Source organism: Gopherus flavomarginatus, chromosome 3 (genome assembly GCF_025201925.1).
Source record: "Gopherus flavomarginatus isolate rGopFla2 chromosome 3, rGopFla2.mat.asm, whole genome shotgun sequence".
Lineage (NCBI taxonomy): Eukaryota > Metazoa > Chordata > Testudines > Testudinidae > Gopherus > Gopherus flavomarginatus.
In genome coordinates, this window is record NC_066619.1 from 96,096,281 (window position 1) to 96,117,485 (window position 21,205).

Genomic DNA, 21,205 nt, shown 5'->3' on the forward strand with positions numbered 1-21,205 from the left:
GCAAAAAACATTGTTGCGGGTGGTTCTGGTTACAGCCTCTCCCCTCCCTTCGTGCAAGTAGCAGACAACCATTTTGCACCTTTTTCCCTGAGTGAACTGTGCAGACGCCATAGCACGGCAAGCATGGACCCTGCTCAGCTCTAGACAACAATCATGGATGTTGTAAACACCTCGCGCATTCTCGTGCAGTCTGTGCTGAACCAGGACCTGCAAAACAAGTCGAGGAGGAGGCAGCTACGGCAGTGCGGCGACGAGAGTGATGAGGACATGGACACAGAATTCTCCCTAACCGTGGGCCCCTGCGCTTTGGAGATCCTGCTGGTAATGGGGCAGGTTCTAGCCATTGAATGCCGATTTTGGGCCCGGGAAACATGCACAGACTGGTGGGACCACATAGTGTTGCAGGTGTGGGACAATTCCCGGTGGCTGTGAAACTTTCGCATGCGTAAGGGCACTTTCATGGAATTTTGTGACTTGCTTTCCCCTGCCCTGAAATGCCAGAATACCAAGATGAGAGCAGCCCTCACAGTTGAGAAGCGAGTGGCGATAGCCCTCTGGAAGCTTGCAATGCCAGACAGCTACCGGTCAGTCGTGAATCAATTTGGAGTCTGAAAATCTACTGTGGGGGCTGCTGTGATGCAAGTAGCCAAATCAATCATTAAGCTGCTGCTACGAAAGGTTGTGACTTTGGGAAATGTGTAGGTCATAGTGGATGACTTTGCTGCAATGGGATTCCCTAACTGTGGTGGGGCGATAGATGGAACCCATATCCCTATCTTGGCACTGAAGCACGAGGGCACCCAGTACATAAACCGAAAGAGGTACTTTTCCATGGTGCTGCAAGCACTGGTGGATCACAAGGGACGTTTCACCAACATTCACGTGGAATGGCCAGGAAGGGTTCATGATGCTCGCGTCTTCAGGAACACTACTCTAATTAAATGGCTGCAGCAAGGGAATTACTTCACAGACCAGAAATTAACAGTTGAGGATGTTGAAATGCCTGTAATTATCCTGGGGAACCCAGCCTACTCTTTGATGCCATGGCTCATGAAGCTATACACAGGCAGCCTGGACAGTAGTCAGGAGTTGTTCAACTACAGGCTGAGCAAGTGCAGAATGGTGGTAGAATGTGCATTTGGACGTTTAAAGGCACGCTGGTGCACATTACTGACTCGCTCAGACCTCAGCCAAACCAGTGTCCCCATTGTTATTGCTGCTCGCTGTGTGCTCCACAATCTCTGTGAGAGTAAGAGGGAGATCTTTATGGCGGGGTGGGAGGCTGAGGCAAATCACCTGGCCGCTGAGTACGCACAACCAGACACCAGGGCGATTAGAAGAGCACACCAGGAAGCGGTGTGCATCAGAGAAGCTTTGAAAACCAGTTTAATCACAGGCCAGGATACGGTGTGACTGTTGTGTTTGTTTCTCCTTGATGAAACCCCCCTCTCCCTTGATTGACTCATTCCCTGTAAGCCACCCACCCTCCCCCTTCGATTACCGCTTGCTTCCTAAGGAAATAAAATCACTCTCGTTTAAAAATCATGTATTCTTTATTAATTAATTATAAAAAGAGAGCGAGAACTGACAAGGTAGCTTGGGTGGGGTTTGGGAGGAGGATGGGAGGGAAGGAAAAGGCCACTAAAAAAATTTCAAAATAACGACAGCCTTTTGGTTGGGCTGTCCACTGGGGTGGAATGGGCAGGTGCACGGAGCCTCCGCCCACGCGTTCTTAGTCGTCTGGTGGGTGAGGAGGCTAAGGAACATGGTGGGGGGGAGGGCGGTTATACAGGGGCTGCAGTGGCACTCTGTGATCCTGCTGCCATTCCTGAAGCTCCACCAGATGCCGGAGCATGTCCATTTGATCACGCAGCAGCCCCAGAGTTGCATCCCAACACCTCAAATCTTCCTGCCGCCACCTCTCACCTCGAGCGTCTCTCCTCTCCTCACGTTCATCCCTCCTATCCTCATGTTGGTCCCTCCTGTCCTCACGGCATCTTTCCTGTACTTTGATACCACGTCCTTCCACTCATTCAGATGAGCTCTTTCATTGCGGGTCACTTCTATGATTTCCGAGAACATTTCGTCTTGCATCTTTTTTTTCCGCCACCTTATCTGAGATAGCCTTCGGGATGGAGGAGGGAGACTTGAAAAATTTGCAGCTGCAGGAGGGAGGGAAAAAAGGGAGAGAAGTATTTAAAAAGATACATTTTACAGAACAATGGTTATACTCTTTCACAGTGAACAACACTATTCACCTTACATAGCACATGTGATCTCATTACAAGGTCGCATTTTGCATCTTAATATTGAGTGCCTGCGGCTTTGGTGTTAGAGATCACAGACACAGGTCCGGGCATCATAAATCGGCTTGCATGCGGCCATGGTAAGCCATTGTCTTCTGCAGCCTTCATATATCCAGTGCCCTCCTTTCCCAAATAGCAAGCAAAGCCCATTGAGTGCTGCTTCTTTCCTGTTAACGTGCAGCACCAGAACCGCCCCCATCCAATTCTCTGGGATGATTGCTTTACCCCTTCCCCCACTGCGTGGCTGGTATCATGGAAGATCGCTGCTAGCCACCCTCCCCTCCCCACCGCGTGGCTGGTAGCAGGGAAGATCCCAGCTAACCAAATGCAAAAAAGCTCAGCGCCAGTCACCCCTCCCCCTCCCCCTGCTTGGCTAAATGCAGGGAATGATTTCTTTTAAGCAACAGGCAAACAGCCCAACCATCTCTGTCCCCTTAATTAAGTTCCTGAATTTCAACCAGGTTATCATGAACGATATCATTCTCTCCTGAGGATAACACAGCGAGATAAAGAATGGATGTTGCTTGAATGCCAGCAAACACCGGGACCATGCACAACTAAACTTTGTCATGCAATGATACTAGATTACTTGCTACATGCATAGCGTGGTCAAGTGTCCTACCATGGAGGATGGAATAAGGCTGCCCTGCCCAGAAACCTTCTGCAAAGGCTTTTGGAGTACCTCCAGGAGAGCTTCATGAGATGTCCCTGGAGGATTTCCGCTCCATCCCCAGACATGTTAACAGACTTTTCCAGTAACTTTACTGGCCATGAATGCATCCCAAGTCCTCAGGGCAAATTAATCATTAAAAAACGCTTGCTTTTAAACTATGTTTTATATTTACAAAGGTACACTCACCAGAGGTCCCTTCCATGGCTTCATTGTGTGGGATAGTGGCCTGGGAGGGCTGGGAGGGTAATTCCGTCAGGGTGAGAAAAAGCTCCTGGCTTTTGGGGAGAACGGAGTGCTGTGTGCTCTCTGCAAGCTCATCCTCCTCTTCCTCCTCCTCATCTTCGCCGTCCGCAGAATCCTCAGGCATGGCTGAGATTACCACCTCCACCTCGGAATCCACGGACAGGGTGGGATAGTGGTGTCAGACCCCCCTAGAACTGCATGCAGCTCAGCGTAGAAGCGGCATGTTTTGAGCCCTACCGCGGACCTTCCATTTGCTTCTTTGGTTTTCTGGTAGGCTTGTCTGAGCTCCTTAACTTTCACACGGCACTGTACTGAGTCCCTGGTGTGGCCTCTCTGCATCATGGCCTTGGAAATTTTTTCAAATATTTTTTCATTTTGTCTTTTGGAACGGAGTTCTGTTAGCACAGAATCCTCTCCCCATACAGCGATCAGATCTAGTACCTCCCATGCAGTCCATGCTGGAGCTCTTTTTTGATTCTCAGGAGACTGCATTGTTACCTTTCCTTATGAGCTCTGCGTGGCCACCTGTGCTGGTGAGCTCTCCACGCTGGCCAAACAAGAAATGAAATTCTAAAGTTCGCGGGGCTTTTCCTGTCTACCTGGCCAGTGCATCCAAGTTCAGTTGGCTTTCTAGAGCGGTCACAATGGTGCACTTTGGGATACCGCCCAGAGGCCAGTACTATCGAATTGCGGCCACACTAACCCTAATCCAACATGGCAATACCGATTTCAGCGCTACTCCCCTCGTTGGGGAGAAGTACAGAAATCATTTTAAAGAGCCCTTTATATCGAGATAAAGGGCTTCGTTGTGTGGACGGGTGCAGGGTTAAATTGGTTTAATGCTGCTAAATTCGGTATAAACGCATAGTGTAGACCAGGCCTGATACTAGATAAATTCATGGAAGTTAAGTCCATTAATGGCTATTAGCCAGGATGGGTAAGGAATGGTGTCCCTAGCCTCTGTTTTCCAGAGGGTGGAGATGGATAGCAGGAGAGAGATCATTTGATCATTACCTGTTAGCTTCACTCCCTCTGGGGCATCTGGCATTGGCCACTGTCGGTAGACAGGATACTGGCCTGGATGGACCTTTGGTCTGACCCAGTATGGCCGTTCTTATGTTCTAACCTAAATGAACTTAAAGTTATGGACACAGATATGAATCAAGGAAGCCAGCAGAGTATCAGAAACCTGGAAAAATCGCTGACTGGATGGGCTCAGGCGTTTGGTCACAAGCTGAGGTGGTTCAGAAGTTTTGGATTTTTTTTAAGCATAATTTTTTTATTGTTTCTTTAAACAATCAAACACAGCAAGCACCAAATATTTGGCCACACACTTCTGAAACCCCAAACCATGTTCAGGTTTTGGCAGACTAATTTCAGCTTTTCAATTAAAAAAAAAACACAACAAATTTTGAAGGAAAGCAGACATTGTTCGTGATTTTTTCTGCTTTTTAAAAACCCCTAGTTTTCAATCCAAAAAAAGTTTTGAAGGAAAATATTTGTCCAACCCTTTTAATGAGCTTTAGTGCCTTTTAGCACTAGCTGATGCTGAGAACCAGAGATACCTTGTAAAGGTGACTTGAAAAGAAGTTTTCTCAAAACTGGGTTTGTGCCGAGATGCGGAAGGTTTTTAAATGTTTATTTTTCCCAGGGCCGCCTGGGGGGGGCAAGTGGGGTAATTTTCCCCAGGCCCCGCAGGGGCCCCCATGACAATATAGTGTTGCAACTTTTTTTTATGGAAGGGGCCTCTGAAATTGCTTTGCCCCAGGCCTCCTGAATCCTCTGGGCGGCCCTGGTTAGTCCTAGCACCACCTTTCCTGGGCACTGCTTGGCTTTGTCTTTCTGTTCAAGTCTCTGCAGTCTATTAACATAAAGTCAAGTTTTCTGGAAGCCCTCATCTGCATAAACTGAGCAGCATGCCTCTTAGACCTCATTGCATTCTCATTCTCACCAGTATCTACTCTCTTGCAATTTCTGCATATCGTATCTGCTTTGGGTATGTATCTCAGAAGAAGCATGTTGCAGGTTGGCCCAAGGCAGATGTTAGGGCAATTATAAACATCTGGGCAGACAAGGGGATGCAGTTGCAGCTGAACTCTGTAATTTGGAGTACTCTGCTTAATCACTAGGAGTTGGCTCATCTGATCTGGCCCAGTTCTGGGAAACAGTCCCAGTTATGTATATCGGGGTTGGCAGCCTGCAGTACGCATACCTATTTTTACTGGCATGCTGCTGCCAGCCAGGGTCCTGGCACCAGCCCTGCTCAGCCCACTGTCGGCCTGTGTGAACAGAGCCCCCGGCCGGCAGCAGGCTGAGCAGGGCCGGCAGCCAGGATTCCAGCTGTCAGGAACCGGCAGACAGAACCCCAGACCAGCAGCGGGCTGAGCCGCTCAGCCCAACGCCGGTCTGGAGCTTGTTCTATCTGCCGGCCCCGCTTAGCTCACTGCCGGTCTGGAGTTCCGGCTGCCGGCCCCTTGCCAGCCAAGGTCTCGGCCGCTGACCCCACTCAGCCTGCTGCCGGCCTGAGTGAACGGAACCACTTCCTGGCAGCGGCTGAGAGGGGCCAGCAGCCGGAACCCCGGCTGGCAGGAGCCGGCAGCCGGAACCCCGGACCGGCCGTGGTCTGGAGTTCCAGCTGGGGTCCCAGCCATCGGTTCTGCTCAGCCTGCTGCTGGGCTGGGATACCAGCCACTGGCCTCGCTCACCTAACTGCTGGTCTGGGGTTCCAGCCGCCCAGCCCCCTGCCAGCTGCGGTCCAGGCCTCCAGCCCTGCTCAGTCCTCCTGCCGGCCTGGGGTACCTGCAGCCAGCCCAGGGCCTGGTCCCAGCACTCTGCAGCCCTTATCAAAAATTACACTACAATTAGATTAAAAACTTTAAAACTTTGTATATTACAGTAATCATTAAAACATGTATAATGTTAATAAATACATAGGTTTGATGAAACTAAGTAGTTGTACTTATGTGCCTGTGCTTAATTTGTATTTTTGATGATTTACCTTCTAAAAAAATCTTGCATGTCTCACACTCCCAGAAAGAGTATCTTGCACCCCGTGTTAAGAACCACTGCACTAAACTGATAAGATCTGCATTTTAATTTAATTTTAAATGAAGCTTCTTAAACATTTTAAAAACCTTGTTTACTTTACAAACAACAATAGTTCAGTTATATAATGTAGACTTAGAGAGAGAGAGAGACCTTCTAAAAATGTTAAAATGTATTACTGGCACGCGAAACCTTAAATTAGAGAGAATAAATGAAGACTCCGCACACCACTTCTGAAAGGTTGCCAACCCTGATGTATATCATTCTGCACAATGATTAGCCGGAATCACAATGATTAAGAATGTAATAGCTTTTACACCCTTGGGAGCCAAGTAATTTCCCATCTTTTGTTGAATTTTAGTAATGTGGATTCTGACATGTCTGTCCATCTGTCTCTCTTCCTTACTATCTTTTAAACAATTATTTTGACTGTCAGTCTGGAAAATGTCTGTGTTTATTGTTTTACTGTATCTAAAAAAACAAACTGACATGAACTGCTCTATGCTTCTCATCTGGAACTATTGTTGGCATTTTCATTGGTGTATCTGCTAATAAATGTGCATTGCTTATTTCTTTTTAGGGTCTGACCACATCCGAGAGAAGGATGGGCTCTGGGCTGTGCTAGTTTGGCTTTCAATCATAGCAGCTCGAAAGCAGAGTGTGGAAGAGATTGTCAGAGATCACTGGACAAAATTTGGCCGCCACTACTATTGCAGGTGCAGATAATTATTACGAAACACAGTAGGTTAGCATGTTCCTAGGACAATTCCGGGGCAAGTTTGGCTTGATTAGCTTTGTTGCTATTAATAGTGAAATGTATTCAGCAGCACTTCAGGTGTGTGCACAGAATGAAAATCTGCCATAGACTGAACAGCGTTCCTAGGGATGTTAGTGATCTAAGTCTCAGCTTTAACTTGAACAAGACTGGCTTGAAGCATAAGTTTAAAAAACCAGCGAGGTTTACTCAGCTCTTCATCTTTCAAAGAGATAAATTGAGTGCCAGGCACTCTGTTGTATGTGGGTCTTTTTGACAGGACCAATGTCCTGCCTACTCTCTCTATAAGAGGTGAAATTCATGGTCCTGCCTAAGGTCTATGCGCTTTTAAACTCCTACATAAAATCTCAAAATAGGGCTTAAGTGGGACTCATGGTGCGTAGGTCTTGTGCTGGCCCTCTGTCCAGGGTGAATTTTTACCCAACGGAGATTAAGGAATCCATAAAACGTTTTGTTCCTTAGCAAAGTTCTTTCTCTACCCTTTGACTATTGACCATGCAGTGTGCTAGTTGGTCGCTGCCCTGCAGCCCAGAGTTGGCTACATATCAATGGTGCGGTATTTATACGGCGTGTAACGGATCTCTCTGTGTAAATGGTGTTGTTTGAAAGCAAGTTGTTGCTGTTGTTGCTAATAATATCTCAAATGTAAAAGTATATCATGTATTTTTTAAGTGGGTTCTGCTAATGCTCTGAGGCAGGTGGTTGGTTATTCCAGCCGAAAATAAAGGAGGTCGGAGTGGCTTTCTGAAGGGAAAATATTCAGCGTGTGGTCTGAATAGCCCTGAGATAGAAACTCTAAGGGCAGCCAAGACTGAGGAGAAGGCCAGAGCTGATAACCTTGTTCTCTTATTGTTAATTTCTTTGCCGCTAACGCCAGACTCCCAGCAGGAGATGACTTTTTGACTCTACATGGTCTGCAGACTTTGTGTTAGTGGCCCAACAAGAGAGCACAGATGTGTCAAGGGGGAGAGGGGTTGAGGGTGGACCTGTCTTTTTAAGCATGTAAGTGCATTAACCACGTAGGGCACACAGTTTTCTCTTAAACTTAATTGACAGATTTGCACATTTCATGGAATGGAGGACTTAGGAGCACAAAAGTGTGTAAGTAAATGGAAGAGCTGTTTTCATTTGCACTAGGCGCTTCAGTTGCATGCCTGATTTTCCATGTCTGCTGTAAATTACTAATTGTGAGCATCTCATGCTCTGTGAAACCAGAATCTTTCTGCTGGGTGGAGCTTACATATTTCTTCATACTACTTTTCTTTTTATCACATTAAAGATTTGATTATGAAGCATTGGAACCCAGAACAGCGTATTTCATAATGAGAGACCTGGAGGCTTTGATCATTGACAAATCATTCAGTAATCAGCAGTTTGCTGTTGGGGACAATGTCTATCGTGTGGAAAAAACAGACAGCTTTGAATATGTGGATCCTGTAGATGGCACTGTGACCAAAAGACAGGTATGAAAGCACAAAAATAATCTTTTCCAAGATAATGGGGAGGTGTGTATGGGGGAGAGGTGAACCATAATGTTTTACAACAATACACTCTACTTTTATAGTTATTAACTCAAGGGCAGAAAAAAAAATCTTTTATTTGTAGAATCATGATTTCCTGTGGTTAGTGTAACATAGCAGTACTTTTCCCCATTTAAGAATACCTGATAGGGGAGAAAACAGTTAACTTACTCTCAGTGCACACCACTGAAATCAGTGAGGTCACGTAGGATGTACACAGTAGAGCTCAGGTAATAGCAAGTTGCCTAAGAACACTAAGAACAAAGCATGGTATCAAGAAGAAATGAAAATCCGTCCTTTTGCTGTTTTCACTTATTCCAATTCAAACTGAAAACATCTGCTGCCTTAAACTACAGTCCAAACTAAATCTTTTGCGCTACAAAATTCATGACATGGTCAATACTAGTAATATTTTTATTTCCTGGTGGAAATGTGTATAAAGAGACACTGTGAATATAAAGTGTGACTCATATTTAAATATATTCTTTTTTTACATGATTTTCTCTTTCCTAGATTAAAATAAATCCACATTGAGATTAATTTTTGGCAAGAGCTCTTATTCTGGGTTTTCCTCTTCCTTGTCATTTTCTCTTTGTTCTTCAAATATTAACCATTTTTTATGCCTAAAAATATACTGTCTCTTAATATATATTATCAGATCATCCCACACCATAGCATATATTTGTATATGTCATACAAAATGCTGATAATCTTCTAGTGCATGTATCCTCTTCAGCAACTCTTCTTGACTTGACTTGCTTGTGAAACAATCTAGCCACTGGTACTGACCCTATAACCAACGTTCTTCCCTGCTGACTGGTTTCTCGGTTCTGGACCTTTCTCACAGTCACATGTGATTGGTGCTAAACTCTTCATTTACTGCTAGATCTTTCAGGGGATTTTTTTTTCAAAGTGTTTGGCGCTGGTTTCATGGATTTTGATGAACTAAAATGAAGGAACATTTTCATCAGATCTTTTAAAAAATACATAAACTTTTGCAACTCGTGCCAGCCTTGTGCTTTCAATCTCCAGATACAGCATGTTAGGGTTTTTTTTAATAGGTATAGTCAGACCCCACAACCCTTCTGTGGAAAATAATCGACCTCCAAGGACTTTGCATCGAACCTTGCAGAAAATGTCCTTAAGAGGTATTGCAAATATAGTCCAGGTACATGCTAAACCCAAGTCTAGATTGTCGTAATTATTGTGGTTTGTGAATCATCTTGACCTGACCAGGCCCTTGCAAATCCTACTCTACAGTCTGTTGAAACCATTGTCATGACATTCTGTTCAGATTCTTTATAGTTTCCATTCATTACTGAATCCAGATGATACAAGTAATCCACCTGCCATTGAACCACTCTCTTTTTGTGTATTGCTGGTGAAACATGACACATGCCTGTTGTTGTCATATCCAAGCCCATTGGAAAATCACAGAAATGATAAACTGGTCAACTTTGCCATTTTAAGAACTTACTTGCAATTTTCAGTGTCTTTTTTCCTCCCTGTATTATTTTTCAAAAAGTTCTGTACTACCATTGAAATAAAAATAAAATTGCTAATCAATTTCTTTTAAAAAAGGCCCTGCTGTAAAACAAGAAAAGAAACAGGTCAGACTCTGAAAATGTGTCCAAAATTTTCCAGAGGAAGAACCATTAATTTATTTAGAATGTAAGTTCGTCTGGACAGAGACGGTCTCTTAGCGTGTGTATGTACCTACCACAGTGGAGCTCAATCTCTGTGAGCTCCTCTAGGCACCTCTGTAATAAGTAAATAATACCATGCTACCATATGCAAATGAAATAATTGCATACATGCCATTCTGTTCTTCATGTGCACACAAATGCTTTGTTTTGATCTATGTTAATGAGTTTGCTTGCAAATTTTGCAGTTCTATTTTCAGAGGCTTGTTCAAAGTGTTGTTCTAAAGATGTAAAAGGAGAAAAAAATTATACAATAGAATCTCACTAATTCACATAGACAACTAGCTAACCCATAGCTGATTACAAAGTTTTGCAAAATGGCTAGTCAGTGAACAAACACAATTAAAGCATGGATAATGCATCACAAAAATTAATTTCTTATTTTGAGAATTGTATCTTATAATAATTCAATAGAATGTACTGGTAAATTAACTGTAGTAAGTTTTGTAGAATTAGTTGGTAGCAGTAAACATTTCTATTCTGGTAGTTATTAAAGGCACCATCCTTATTGGGGCTCCATTGTGCTGGGTGCTGCACAACCTGGCCCAGATAGTGAAGTCTTAGAATAAGACCTCATTACCAGTTGTGCTCTGGTATTAAATTGTTGCTGGGAAATACAGAGGCACCGTTTGACAAAATCCAAATTATCCACGTTGATGAGAGGGTCCAATGTACCTTAACCAGTTGATGAAAACTCCTCATCCTTTTAATTAGAGATCTGTGAACCTACTCTGGATGTTTTCCTACCCCTGTCTTTGTTTCAGAATGGAAAAGGTTATCCATGTAGTTTGAGTTTTTTGTTTTTGAGTGTGTAGTCAGGAAGCAGACACTGGAAAAGTTGGAAAAAGTTATTTTGCATGCCCACAGATAAGGCCAAAATTCTTCTTTGTCAGAATGAGATTTCAGTGCTGCCTTTGAGATAAGACTTTTCCTGTCAGAATATTCAGTGAAGTCTGCTGTGCATTTGGGACATTTAAGTGTCAGTTGAAGAGAAAATAAAACCACATTAGTGTATAATACTTGGAAGTAAAACCACAGCCATTTTATATGGGTCTGACGTGTGTGTGGCTATGTATGTACTTTATTGTTACTGGGCCACATGCTTTGCCTCCATACGTATTGTACCTGTAAATAGTGCTTCAAAGTGTTGAACTGAAACATATCCATAGGTTTGCACGCCTGAATCTTGCTTATGTTATCCTTTAATTGTAAGAACGACAAGAAATACAGCAAATAACAGCACATATGTTGCAGTTTTAACCTTCATAGTGCTTTACAAACACTAACAAATTAATGGTTAATTTGACTGGAATGTAATACAAGAGTAACCATCTCTGTCAAGTCAGTTGTAATTCCATTTACACAGCAAGGCCTACTCTATCACATCAGCTCCAAAACCAGTGGATCAAATTCTCTGCTGGTAAATGCGTTGTATTGGATGGGATACCTTCAAGGGACTCAGAGGCACTGCAGGAAGTCACGTTGACGATTCAGTTGGTTACACTGTAGGCCAGCAAACAGTTGGCCCCACTGGCTTTTGGAGCTGATGTGACAGAGGCAGGATTATTTTCTGATTATGTCTTCTAAAACCAGCTCTTGTAGCACAGTGTAGCACAAAGCTGCCCTTGCACCTTCATTACTTCTGTGAGCATTACAGGCTGACTAGTCCTTATCCTTACACTGCTAGAAAGTCAATCCCACTGCTTTTAAATATCTCTTTCATTAGGAAGGTTTCCCATCTGCTAGATCATTGAAATTAACATTTGATAGCTTTGATAGCTACTTTCAACTACCTGAAAGGGGATTTCAAAGAGGATGGATCTAGACTGTTTTCAGTGGTAGCAGATGACAGAACAAGGTGTAATAGTCTCAAGTTGCAGTGGGGGAGGTTTAGGCTGAATATTAGGAAAAACTTTTTCACTAGGAGGGTGGTGAAGCACTGGAATGGGTTACCTAGGGAGGTGGTGGAGTCTCCTTCCTTAGAGGTTTTTAAGGTCAGGCTTGACAAAGCCCTGGCTGGGATGATTTAGTTGGGGATTGGTCCTGCTTTGAGCAGGGGGCTGGACTAGATGACCTGAAGTCCCTTCCAAACCTGATATTCTATGATTCTATGTTATCCTGTCTACAAAGTTTATTTTTTTCATATTTTATTAGCTTTTTAGCCATGAAACTTGTTCTTGTAAAAGAGTTTCCATGCAGCTCATATACATCCGCTGGCATATTTAGGATACCTAAAATAAATGTCCACAGACGTTCAGTGTGAAAATTACATCCAGTCTTCCTCTGGGAAATTATCAACCCATCTGATTTCTCACAAGATGATACTGTTCTCATTGATGACAATAATAAATCCTTTTGTATTATAACTGAAAGTTATTTCATCTTATGGGTCTCCCAGTTTATCCTTTTTGCCCTTTTCTTCTTTTAGACTATAAATTCTACATTCTATGGGAACGTTTTCATATTGTCTTGTACAGGATCAGGTAAATAATATATAATCAATAATAATAATAGACAATTGGATTTAGAACAACATATCTGCCAGTGCACTTATGTAAGGTAGGAGAATAATATTATGCCACACAGTACTTATATTGTATGTTATTTCATCAGTTTGCTCCCCCCGACTAATATTTCTCCTAATTAAAGTTCAGATCCATCAAAAAACAAAACTTCAGTCTCCTTTAGAATTTGAGAGGCATTGAAGTCTTCAACATTTTCAAATTCATGCTTGTTCATGTTTCACTTATTTGTTATTAAAATATTTTCATTCATGGCATGCCAGATGCAATAGGAGCGAGGTTCTAGAAAATAAAAGGGATGTATCAAAACTGAATGGCTCTTTTATTCTTTTCTGTGAGCTTGCTGAGTGAAAGCCTTGTTGGTTCTAGAACCACCTGGAACTTTTCAGGGACAGGGTTGGAATCGACATTTCACAATTGGACACTCTATAAATAATGAGCCCAAAGCCTAGATGCAAACCACATAAACTCTCAAGTGTTTAGATATTGTATGGTAATTGTACAGTTTGGGGGGTCATCTCTAGTCTGATGTTGCAAGTCAGTATCTAAAAGCTGTTACCTTATTAAATGATTTCTCCCTGGCATGTAACCCTGTTGTTTTAAGGAGTAGACCCTGGCTGTGTCTTTATAGTGCCCCTGTTCCGAGTATTCTCAGCTGTGCTGCAGGAATTCTAGCCTTCTAAAGATGTATCAGCTGTTATTCCCCATTTTGTGAGAGTCTGTGTGCTCAAGCATCTGTCATCAGGAAATGCAAAATGAGGAAGAAAATAGCTGGGAAATAGCATAGGAAGTAAATACAGGGAGATGTGTGTCTGTGAGCGTGAGAGAGAATTCCAAGCACCAGAAATGCTGGTAGTATTACATTACCAGGAGGCTCTGTAGTTGGGGGAGCAGTATGTATCAGATTCTGAGAGAGTGTTATGGAAAGCATAAGTACTGTTTCTTCCAGAGACCATGATTTAATGAGTAAATGCATTTTCAGAGCCTCCTGTGTCAAATGAAACAGTCACTCCTCAGTGCTGATACTGCTACACATGATACAGTGTGCGGGGAGAGTATTTAAGCAGTCATACTAGCCTTGTCGTGCTGGCGGTCAGCAGAGTTGGTTGAATACTGTAAAATGGAATTTGCAAACATTCCTTGGAATTAAACCTATACGTTACCTTGGATGTTGCTCATGGCCCAGTTTATTCACTTTCTGCAAATATATGTAACAGTACTTTTGGGGTTTTGGAACCTGGAAAGTTTAAGTGACAATAATGTTACACACCTTGAGCTACCCCATTCTGTATCTGACATTCTTCCAAAACACAGGTCCAGTTACGCAAGGATCCCTTTAATCTTTCTTCCTCCTCCTCATGGTAATAGAATTGAAGGCAATCAGCACCCACCAGAAAGCATTCAGCAGCTCACACAAATGGGATATAAATAATTTTTATGGACACCTGGAGTGAAATCCTGGTCAAAACTCCCGTTGACTTTATTGGGGCCAGGGTTACTCAACAAGAACTCTACAATTGTCTTAGCTAAGCAAATTCTGGAAAGAGAAACCAAATGACTAATATGCTACTCTCTCCTCTGTTTGCCTGAAGTTCTCATGCTATTGCAAAAGCCCATTTTAAACCTTTTTCCTTAACATTACCTCTTTGTGATGTTCTGTCACATAGGTTGTGCATACTGAAAATACTAGGAGAATAAACATTGCCCAGAAATTTGAAAAACTGGACATCAATGTTTGTACTAGTAACTAAAAGGATTATTAGTAGAATCACAGAAGTTAGAGATGGGAAATACCTATTAGGCCGTCTAATCCAGTTCTTTGCTGATGTGAGATTTATTCCTATTACATATTTTCTAGAGTTAATGACTAGTATCAACCAAACAATTCTTTATATGGTGCTAGAAATGTTTCAGCACATACCTGAACAAACAAAAAAGTTCCATTAATATTTAAGCTTGTTGGAGCTCTGCTTTGTTAATATCACTGGCTTCTCAAGCAAGTCTTGGTGGAAGAGGAAGAGTCAAATGCCTTTTCTCTTCTCTGAATTCTGAATGACTTACTTCCCCTCGGGCACATGAAAAAAGGAGCTTGCCCTGCACACAATGACATGGAGAGCAGCAGGATTAGGGGAGGGAAAGAAAATACAGTGACTTGGCAGAAAGGGTAGCTAACCATCCCTTTCCCCGAGTAAACAGTACTGTTTTCAGGGCCTTTAATTCCTGTATTTTCTCTTTCCTCCACCTCCTCTGAATGGTCTGGTCTGCAAGTTCTGACTAAGGCCTGGTCCACACTCCAGACTTAGGTCGACATAAAGCTGCGTTAAGTGGATCTAATAATGTATGTGTCTAAACTACCAAGTCCCTTCTGCCGACCTAAGTGGCCTATAAAGTCAACTCCTGTACTCCACCTCCCCGAGAGGTGTAGCACTTGATTCAACATCCACAGGTTGACATGGTGATAGTGTAGACACTGCGTTGTACAGTTCGAATGAATTCGCTCCAGGAGGTGTCCCACAGTGCTCAGCTGTGACCGCTCTGGAGAGCACTTTCAGCTCCACTGCACTTCAGCCAGGTACACAGGAAACAGCCACTCCCCTGTTAAAGCCCCAAGAACTTTTGAATTTTAATTTCCTGTTTGATCAGCGTAGAGAGCTCATCAGCACACCTGATCATGGAGACACAAGGCCGCAAACATTCTCCAGCATGGAGTACACAGGAGGTGGTAGATCTTATTGCTATCTGGAGAAAAGAGTCTGTGCAGGCAAAGCTCCATCTGTGCCAAGACTGCGCAGGGCGTGGGGGAAAAGGGCTGCACCAGGGACACACAGCAATCCATGTGAAAATAAAGAAGCTTTGGCAAGCATACCAGAAGACAAGGGAAGCGAACAGTCACTCTGGTTCTGCCCCACAGACATGTTGCTTTTATGAGGAGCAGCATATGATTCTAGGCGGCAACCCCACCACTACCCCAAAATGTTCCATGAATACCTCCTAGGAGCCCCAGGTGACCCTGAGCAACAAGGAGGACATTGTTGACGAGGAAGAGGAGGAGGAGAACGTGAGGCAGGCAAGTGGAGGATCCATTCTCCCCAACAGCCAAGAACTGTTTTTAACCCTGGAGTCCATCCCTTCACAGGACCAGTTGGCAGCAGAGCGTGATGCTGGGGAAGGCACCTTTTGGTGAGTTGGTGTTTGTCTCTGTCTGAAGGATTGGAGCAAATGCGGTTGTATCTCAGATCTTCTCTGTAGACAATGGATCGTGTGGTGTGTCCTGGATGGAAGCTGGAGGCATGTAGGTAGATTTTCTCCAATCCCTCGGACAGAGACAAACTCCTACAAGATCTCTATCAAGCATTCTTAAAACTACAATACCCACCTGCTGAAGTGAAAAAACAGATTGACAGAGCCAGAAGAGTACCCAGAAATCACCTACTACAGGACAGGCCCAACAAAGAAAATAACAGAACACCACTAGCTGTCACCTTCAACCCCCAACTAATATCTCTCCAGTGCATCATCAAAGATCTACAACCTATCCTGAAAGATGATCCCTCACTCTCACAGATCTTGGGAGACAGACCAGTCCTTGCTTACAGATAGCTCCCCCCCAACCTGAAGCACATACTTGCCAGCAACCACACACCACGCAACAAAAACACTAACCCAGGAACCTATCCTTGCAACAAAGCCCGATGTCAACTCTGTCCATATATCTATTCAAGTGACACCATCATAGGACCTAATCACATCAGCCACGCCATCAAGGGCTCGTTCACCTGCACATCTACCAACATGACATATGCCATCATGTGCCAGCAATGCCCCTCTGCCATGTACATTGGCCAAACCAGACAGTCTCTATGCAAAAGAATAAATGGACACAAATCTGACATCAGGAATCATAACATTCAAAAACCAGCAGGAGAACACTTCAATCTGTGTGGCCACTCAGTAACAGACTTAAAGGTGGCAATTTTGCAACAGAAAAGCTTCAAAAACAGACTCAAACAAGAAACTGCTGAACAAGAATTAATTTGCAAACTAGATACCATTAACTTGGTCTTGAATAGAGACTGGGAGTGGCTGTGTCATTACACAAATTGAATCTATTTCCCCATGTTAAGTATCCTCACACCTTCTTGTCAACTGTCTGGAATGGGCCATCTTGATTATCACTACAAAAGTTTTTTTTCTCCTGCTGCTAATAGCTCATCTTAATTAATTAGCCTCTTAGAGTTGGTATGGCAACTTCCACCTTTTCATGTTCTCTATATGTGTGTGTGTATATATATCTATCTTCTTACTATATGTTCCATTCTATGCATCAGATGAAGTGGGTTGTAGCCCACGAAAGCTTATGCTCAAATAAATTTGTTAATCTCTAAGGTGCCACAAGTACTCCTGTTCCTTTTTGTAGGGAAAATGGGGAAATTTTCAGTGCTAGCCCTTAAGCTGCAAACAACTCAACAAGTAATCCTCCTCCATTCGGTGAAATCTGGGTCACACAACTGTGCTTTTCCAGATGTGTTGTGGTTGGAAGGGATCTCTGTGTACAGCAAGCAGCACTGAAAAAAAGGGGGTGGGGCAGCGGCTTCCTGTTTGTCTCCTTTCCCCCACAACCCAGTGTCACTTTTGTAAAAATTAAACTATTTGGGGGGGCTTTACACTGGTGCCTGTCCTCAAGCACCATCCAGGTTGCTAGGGGAAAGGAGGCTTTTCTCAAGTTCCAATCTGTGATCCCAAGGATGTCTTCAGAAAAGCAGCAGCACAAGATCTCTTGCCCATGCCTCATGGCCTTCCTCACCATGGCTGGAGCAGAAAACCAACTCTTGCAATAGCCAGCAGTTGTGATTATATTGTGGCTTGCAGTGAAGTGTATTGAGAGATGTAAGTGTGCAGACTCACCCCTGCGGCGCCTCCTGCTGGTGACTTCCAGAAATTAGCTCATTCCAGCTCCGGAGCGCCCTCTGCAGGCTGGTGATCCGCCTGTCCTCTGGCCCTGTGTCGCTCCTTGGACCCTGGTGCCCTGTTATCTGGGGTGCTGCCCCCTAGCAGTACCCCCACGATTCAGGGTCTCCCCCTCCCAGGGAACCCCCACCCACTATCCCCACTTCACCTCAGAATATGACTAATGCCAGTCACCATTTAGGCCCCACTCCCTGGGGCAGACTGCAGTGTACACACCATTCATCACTGGCAAAGGATGGTTTGGACCTGCTGTCTTTGCCTACACTTGACTACCCCTCTGTAGCCCCAGTACCTTTTAAACGTTCAAAGGCACAATCCACCACCATTCTGCACTTGCTCAGCCTATGGTTCAACCGGTCCTTACTGCTGTCCAGGCTGTCGGTGTATGGTTTCATGAGCCATGGGAGCAAGGGGTAGGCTGGGTCTCCCAGGATCATGATTGGCATTTCAACATCACCAACAGTTATTTTGCAGTCTGGAAAGAAAGTCCTTGCTTGCAGCTTTCTGAACAGACCTGTGTTCCTAAATATGTGCAAGTCATGCACCTTTCCCGACCATCCCATATTGATGTTGGTGAAATGGCCCCTGTGATCCATTCGCGCTTGCAACAGTATTGAGAAGTACCCCTTTTGGTTTATGTACTCTTTGGCAAGGTGCTGTGGTGGCAAGTGTCATAATGTAATTCCCAATTCTGGACCTTAGTGTCCAAAATATGAGTATTAGCATGAATTCCCTAAGCTTAATTACCAGCTTAGGTCTGATAGGCTGCCACCAATCAGGACTTAGAGTAGAGCGCCTGATCGACTCTAGTCTCCCCCAAAAACCTTCCCTGGGGGTCCCAAGACTCAAATTCCCTGAGTCTCACAGCAAAGGGGAATAAACCATTTCCTTCCCCCTGCCTCCTTCCTCCTCAGCTCCTTCCCACCCTGGGAACACTAGGAGATCGCCTGATTCAACTCCGTGAATCTAACACAAAGAGGAACTTTACCATTCCCTCCCTCAGGCAATACAGACTCAAGCTTCTTTGAGCCTTAACTAGGAGAAAACACTCAAACAGATCTTAAAGCAAAGCTTTTAATTAAAAAAAGAAAGAAAAAAGTAACAGGTTTATCTCTGCACTTTAGATGGTAAAAAGTTACAGGGTCTTTCAACTTATAAACAATAGAAAGAAACTTTCTCCAGCAGAAACACAATTTAAGCTGCTTCCAGCAAGTACACATATGCAAATGAAAAAGAAAACAAATTAAAAGACTATGACCGCCTTTTCTACTTACAATTCTGAACAGATAAGAGACTGTAGCAGGGAGATTGGCAGAAACCTGGTTACACCTCTAGCCCCGTCCAGGACTCAGAGAGAACAAAGCGAAACCCCAAACCCACAAACAAAGGCTTCCCTCCCATGAGTTTTTAAACTATCTTGTCTCCTGATTGGTCCTCTGATCAGGTGTTTGGGGTCCCTGTTTGTTAACCCTTTACAGGTAAGAGAGACATTAACCCTTAACTATCTGTTTATGACAGCAAGATAGGGATATGCATGCCATCTATCACCCCACCGCTGTTAGGGAACCCCATCGCAGCAAAATCATCCACTATGTCCCGCATGTTACCCAGAGTCACTACGCTTCCTAGGAGAAGTCTGTTGATGGCCCTGAAAACTTGGATCACAACAGATCCCACGGTAAATTTATCCACTCCAAATTGATGCCCCACTGACCGGAAGCTGTCTGGCGTTGCAAGCTTCTCCACCATTAGAGCAGCTCTCATTTTAGTATTGCTACACTTCAGGGCAGGGGAAAGCTCTTCACACAGTCCTGGAAAGTGGCCTTACATATTCGAAAGTTCTGCAGCCACTGCTCATCATCCCACAGCTGCATAACAATGCGGTCCTACCAGTCAGTGCTTGTTTCCTGGGCCCAGAAATGGCACTCAACCATGTCAAGGTGATGCGTGACTGTTGTCAGCAACTGCAAATTGCTCCGCTCTGTCTTCCAGCAGGGCTGCTTGCGTGGCATCACGTTGTTCCGCGTGGTGGATCCTGAATTGGCTGTGTAAATACTGCAGGATAAGGCATGAGGTGTAATGCTCACAACAACAGTGTACAGCTGAATGGGGTACAGCTTATTGTGCTATAGCGTCTGCGCAGGTAACCCAGGCTTACAAAAAAGGTGCAAAAAAGGCTTAGTATGTTTGCTGTTGATTTCAGGGACGGAAGGAGGGAGGTAAGTGCATCATGGGAGGCTAATACCATGTTCCCATAATCACCCACATCAATGTTTTGGCCCATAAGGCATTGCAAGCCCAACCCAAAATTCCACTCAGCTATGTGCACTGTGGGATAGCTACCCACAATGCAGTCCTCCGTGCTTCAATGCAAGCCCTGCTGGTAAGGATGCACTTTGCCGACACAAAGAGCGTAGTGTGGACACGCGAGATCGACTTGCTTAAATTGGAGGCTCAGTGTTGACTTACATAAAGTCAACTTAACTTTGTAGTGTAGATATTGCCTAAGGGAGCCCATGCTGGCCAGACAGCTTCCGCCAGGGCTGGAGCACATCACTGTCTCCTGCACTCTTATTCCTACCTCTGCAAGGTTACTTTTTGGGGCCACATCTGCATCTGCCTTTCTTTGAGCCAACACAAAGAGCAGAAGAAAATGGGGGGAAATCTGTTTATTTTTTTTCCCCCAACCAGATTTTCAGCCTGAGTCTCCTCATGCTGCTGTAAATCTGGAATAGTTCAATGGAATTACACCAGTTAAAATGGCCGTGAGAAGGGAGGGAGTCTCTGTGTGAGTACCACACGATGGTGCACAACAGGAATAATAATAAAAACACTTCTGGGTGAGTATAGGAAAAGAAAACCATCCTGACTCAAAAATAAAAATCGGAACCATCTGAAACTTTTCTTGCCTGAAGTCTGACATGGGCCCAGTTTATTCCAGAGGGGAAAAAATGTGCCTCGTTCATATCCACATCCTGGTTTTGCCTTTCCTTGGGTTAATCTGAACAATCAACCCCACTAACGGAGAGGCTAACAGAGAGGTGATAGACCCAGAGGGCTGATGAAAAATCGAGTTAGCTACATGACAAAGACAGCAACTTTGCAATCACTGTAGATTGGTCAAATTTTTGTCATTGTCGTCATTGTTGTCATCTTTTTATCTGTATTACCATAGTCACGGGCCAAGACCTCATTGTGCTCATTGCTGTACAAAACCAGAACAAAAAGACAGTCCCTGCCCCAAGAACTTGCAATCTAATGATACAACGTTCAGTATCATGTGAATGATGTGTGATTAAACCCTCAGGGGTTTGTTTACTAGAATACAGTGCCCTGAACTGAATGCCACAAGTAGTTAAATTAAAGATTTGCTTTTGAAATACAGCCACTTTCATGATTAACTTCACAAAGTCTTGGCAGGTATTGCTGAAAGAAGGGGTCATTGCTTAA

The 21,205-nt window shown here is 44.0% G+C and overlaps 1 protein-coding gene across 1 annotated transcript in view; it reads left to right on the forward strand.

Annotated features, from left to right (window-relative positions):
- PGM5 (phosphoglucomutase 5) overlaps window positions 1-21,205 on the forward strand; it is a 129,826-nt gene that overhangs the window by 82,817 nt on the left and 25,804 nt on the right. Inside the window, exons 8-9 of the mRNA XM_050944285.1 lie at window positions 6,848-6,983; window positions 8,322-8,505. Of these exons, the coding sequence (XP_050800242.1) occupies window positions 6,848-6,983; window positions 8,322-8,505 (320 nt within the window). The remainder of the gene's footprint in view (window positions 1-6,847; window positions 6,984-8,321; window positions 8,506-21,205) is intronic.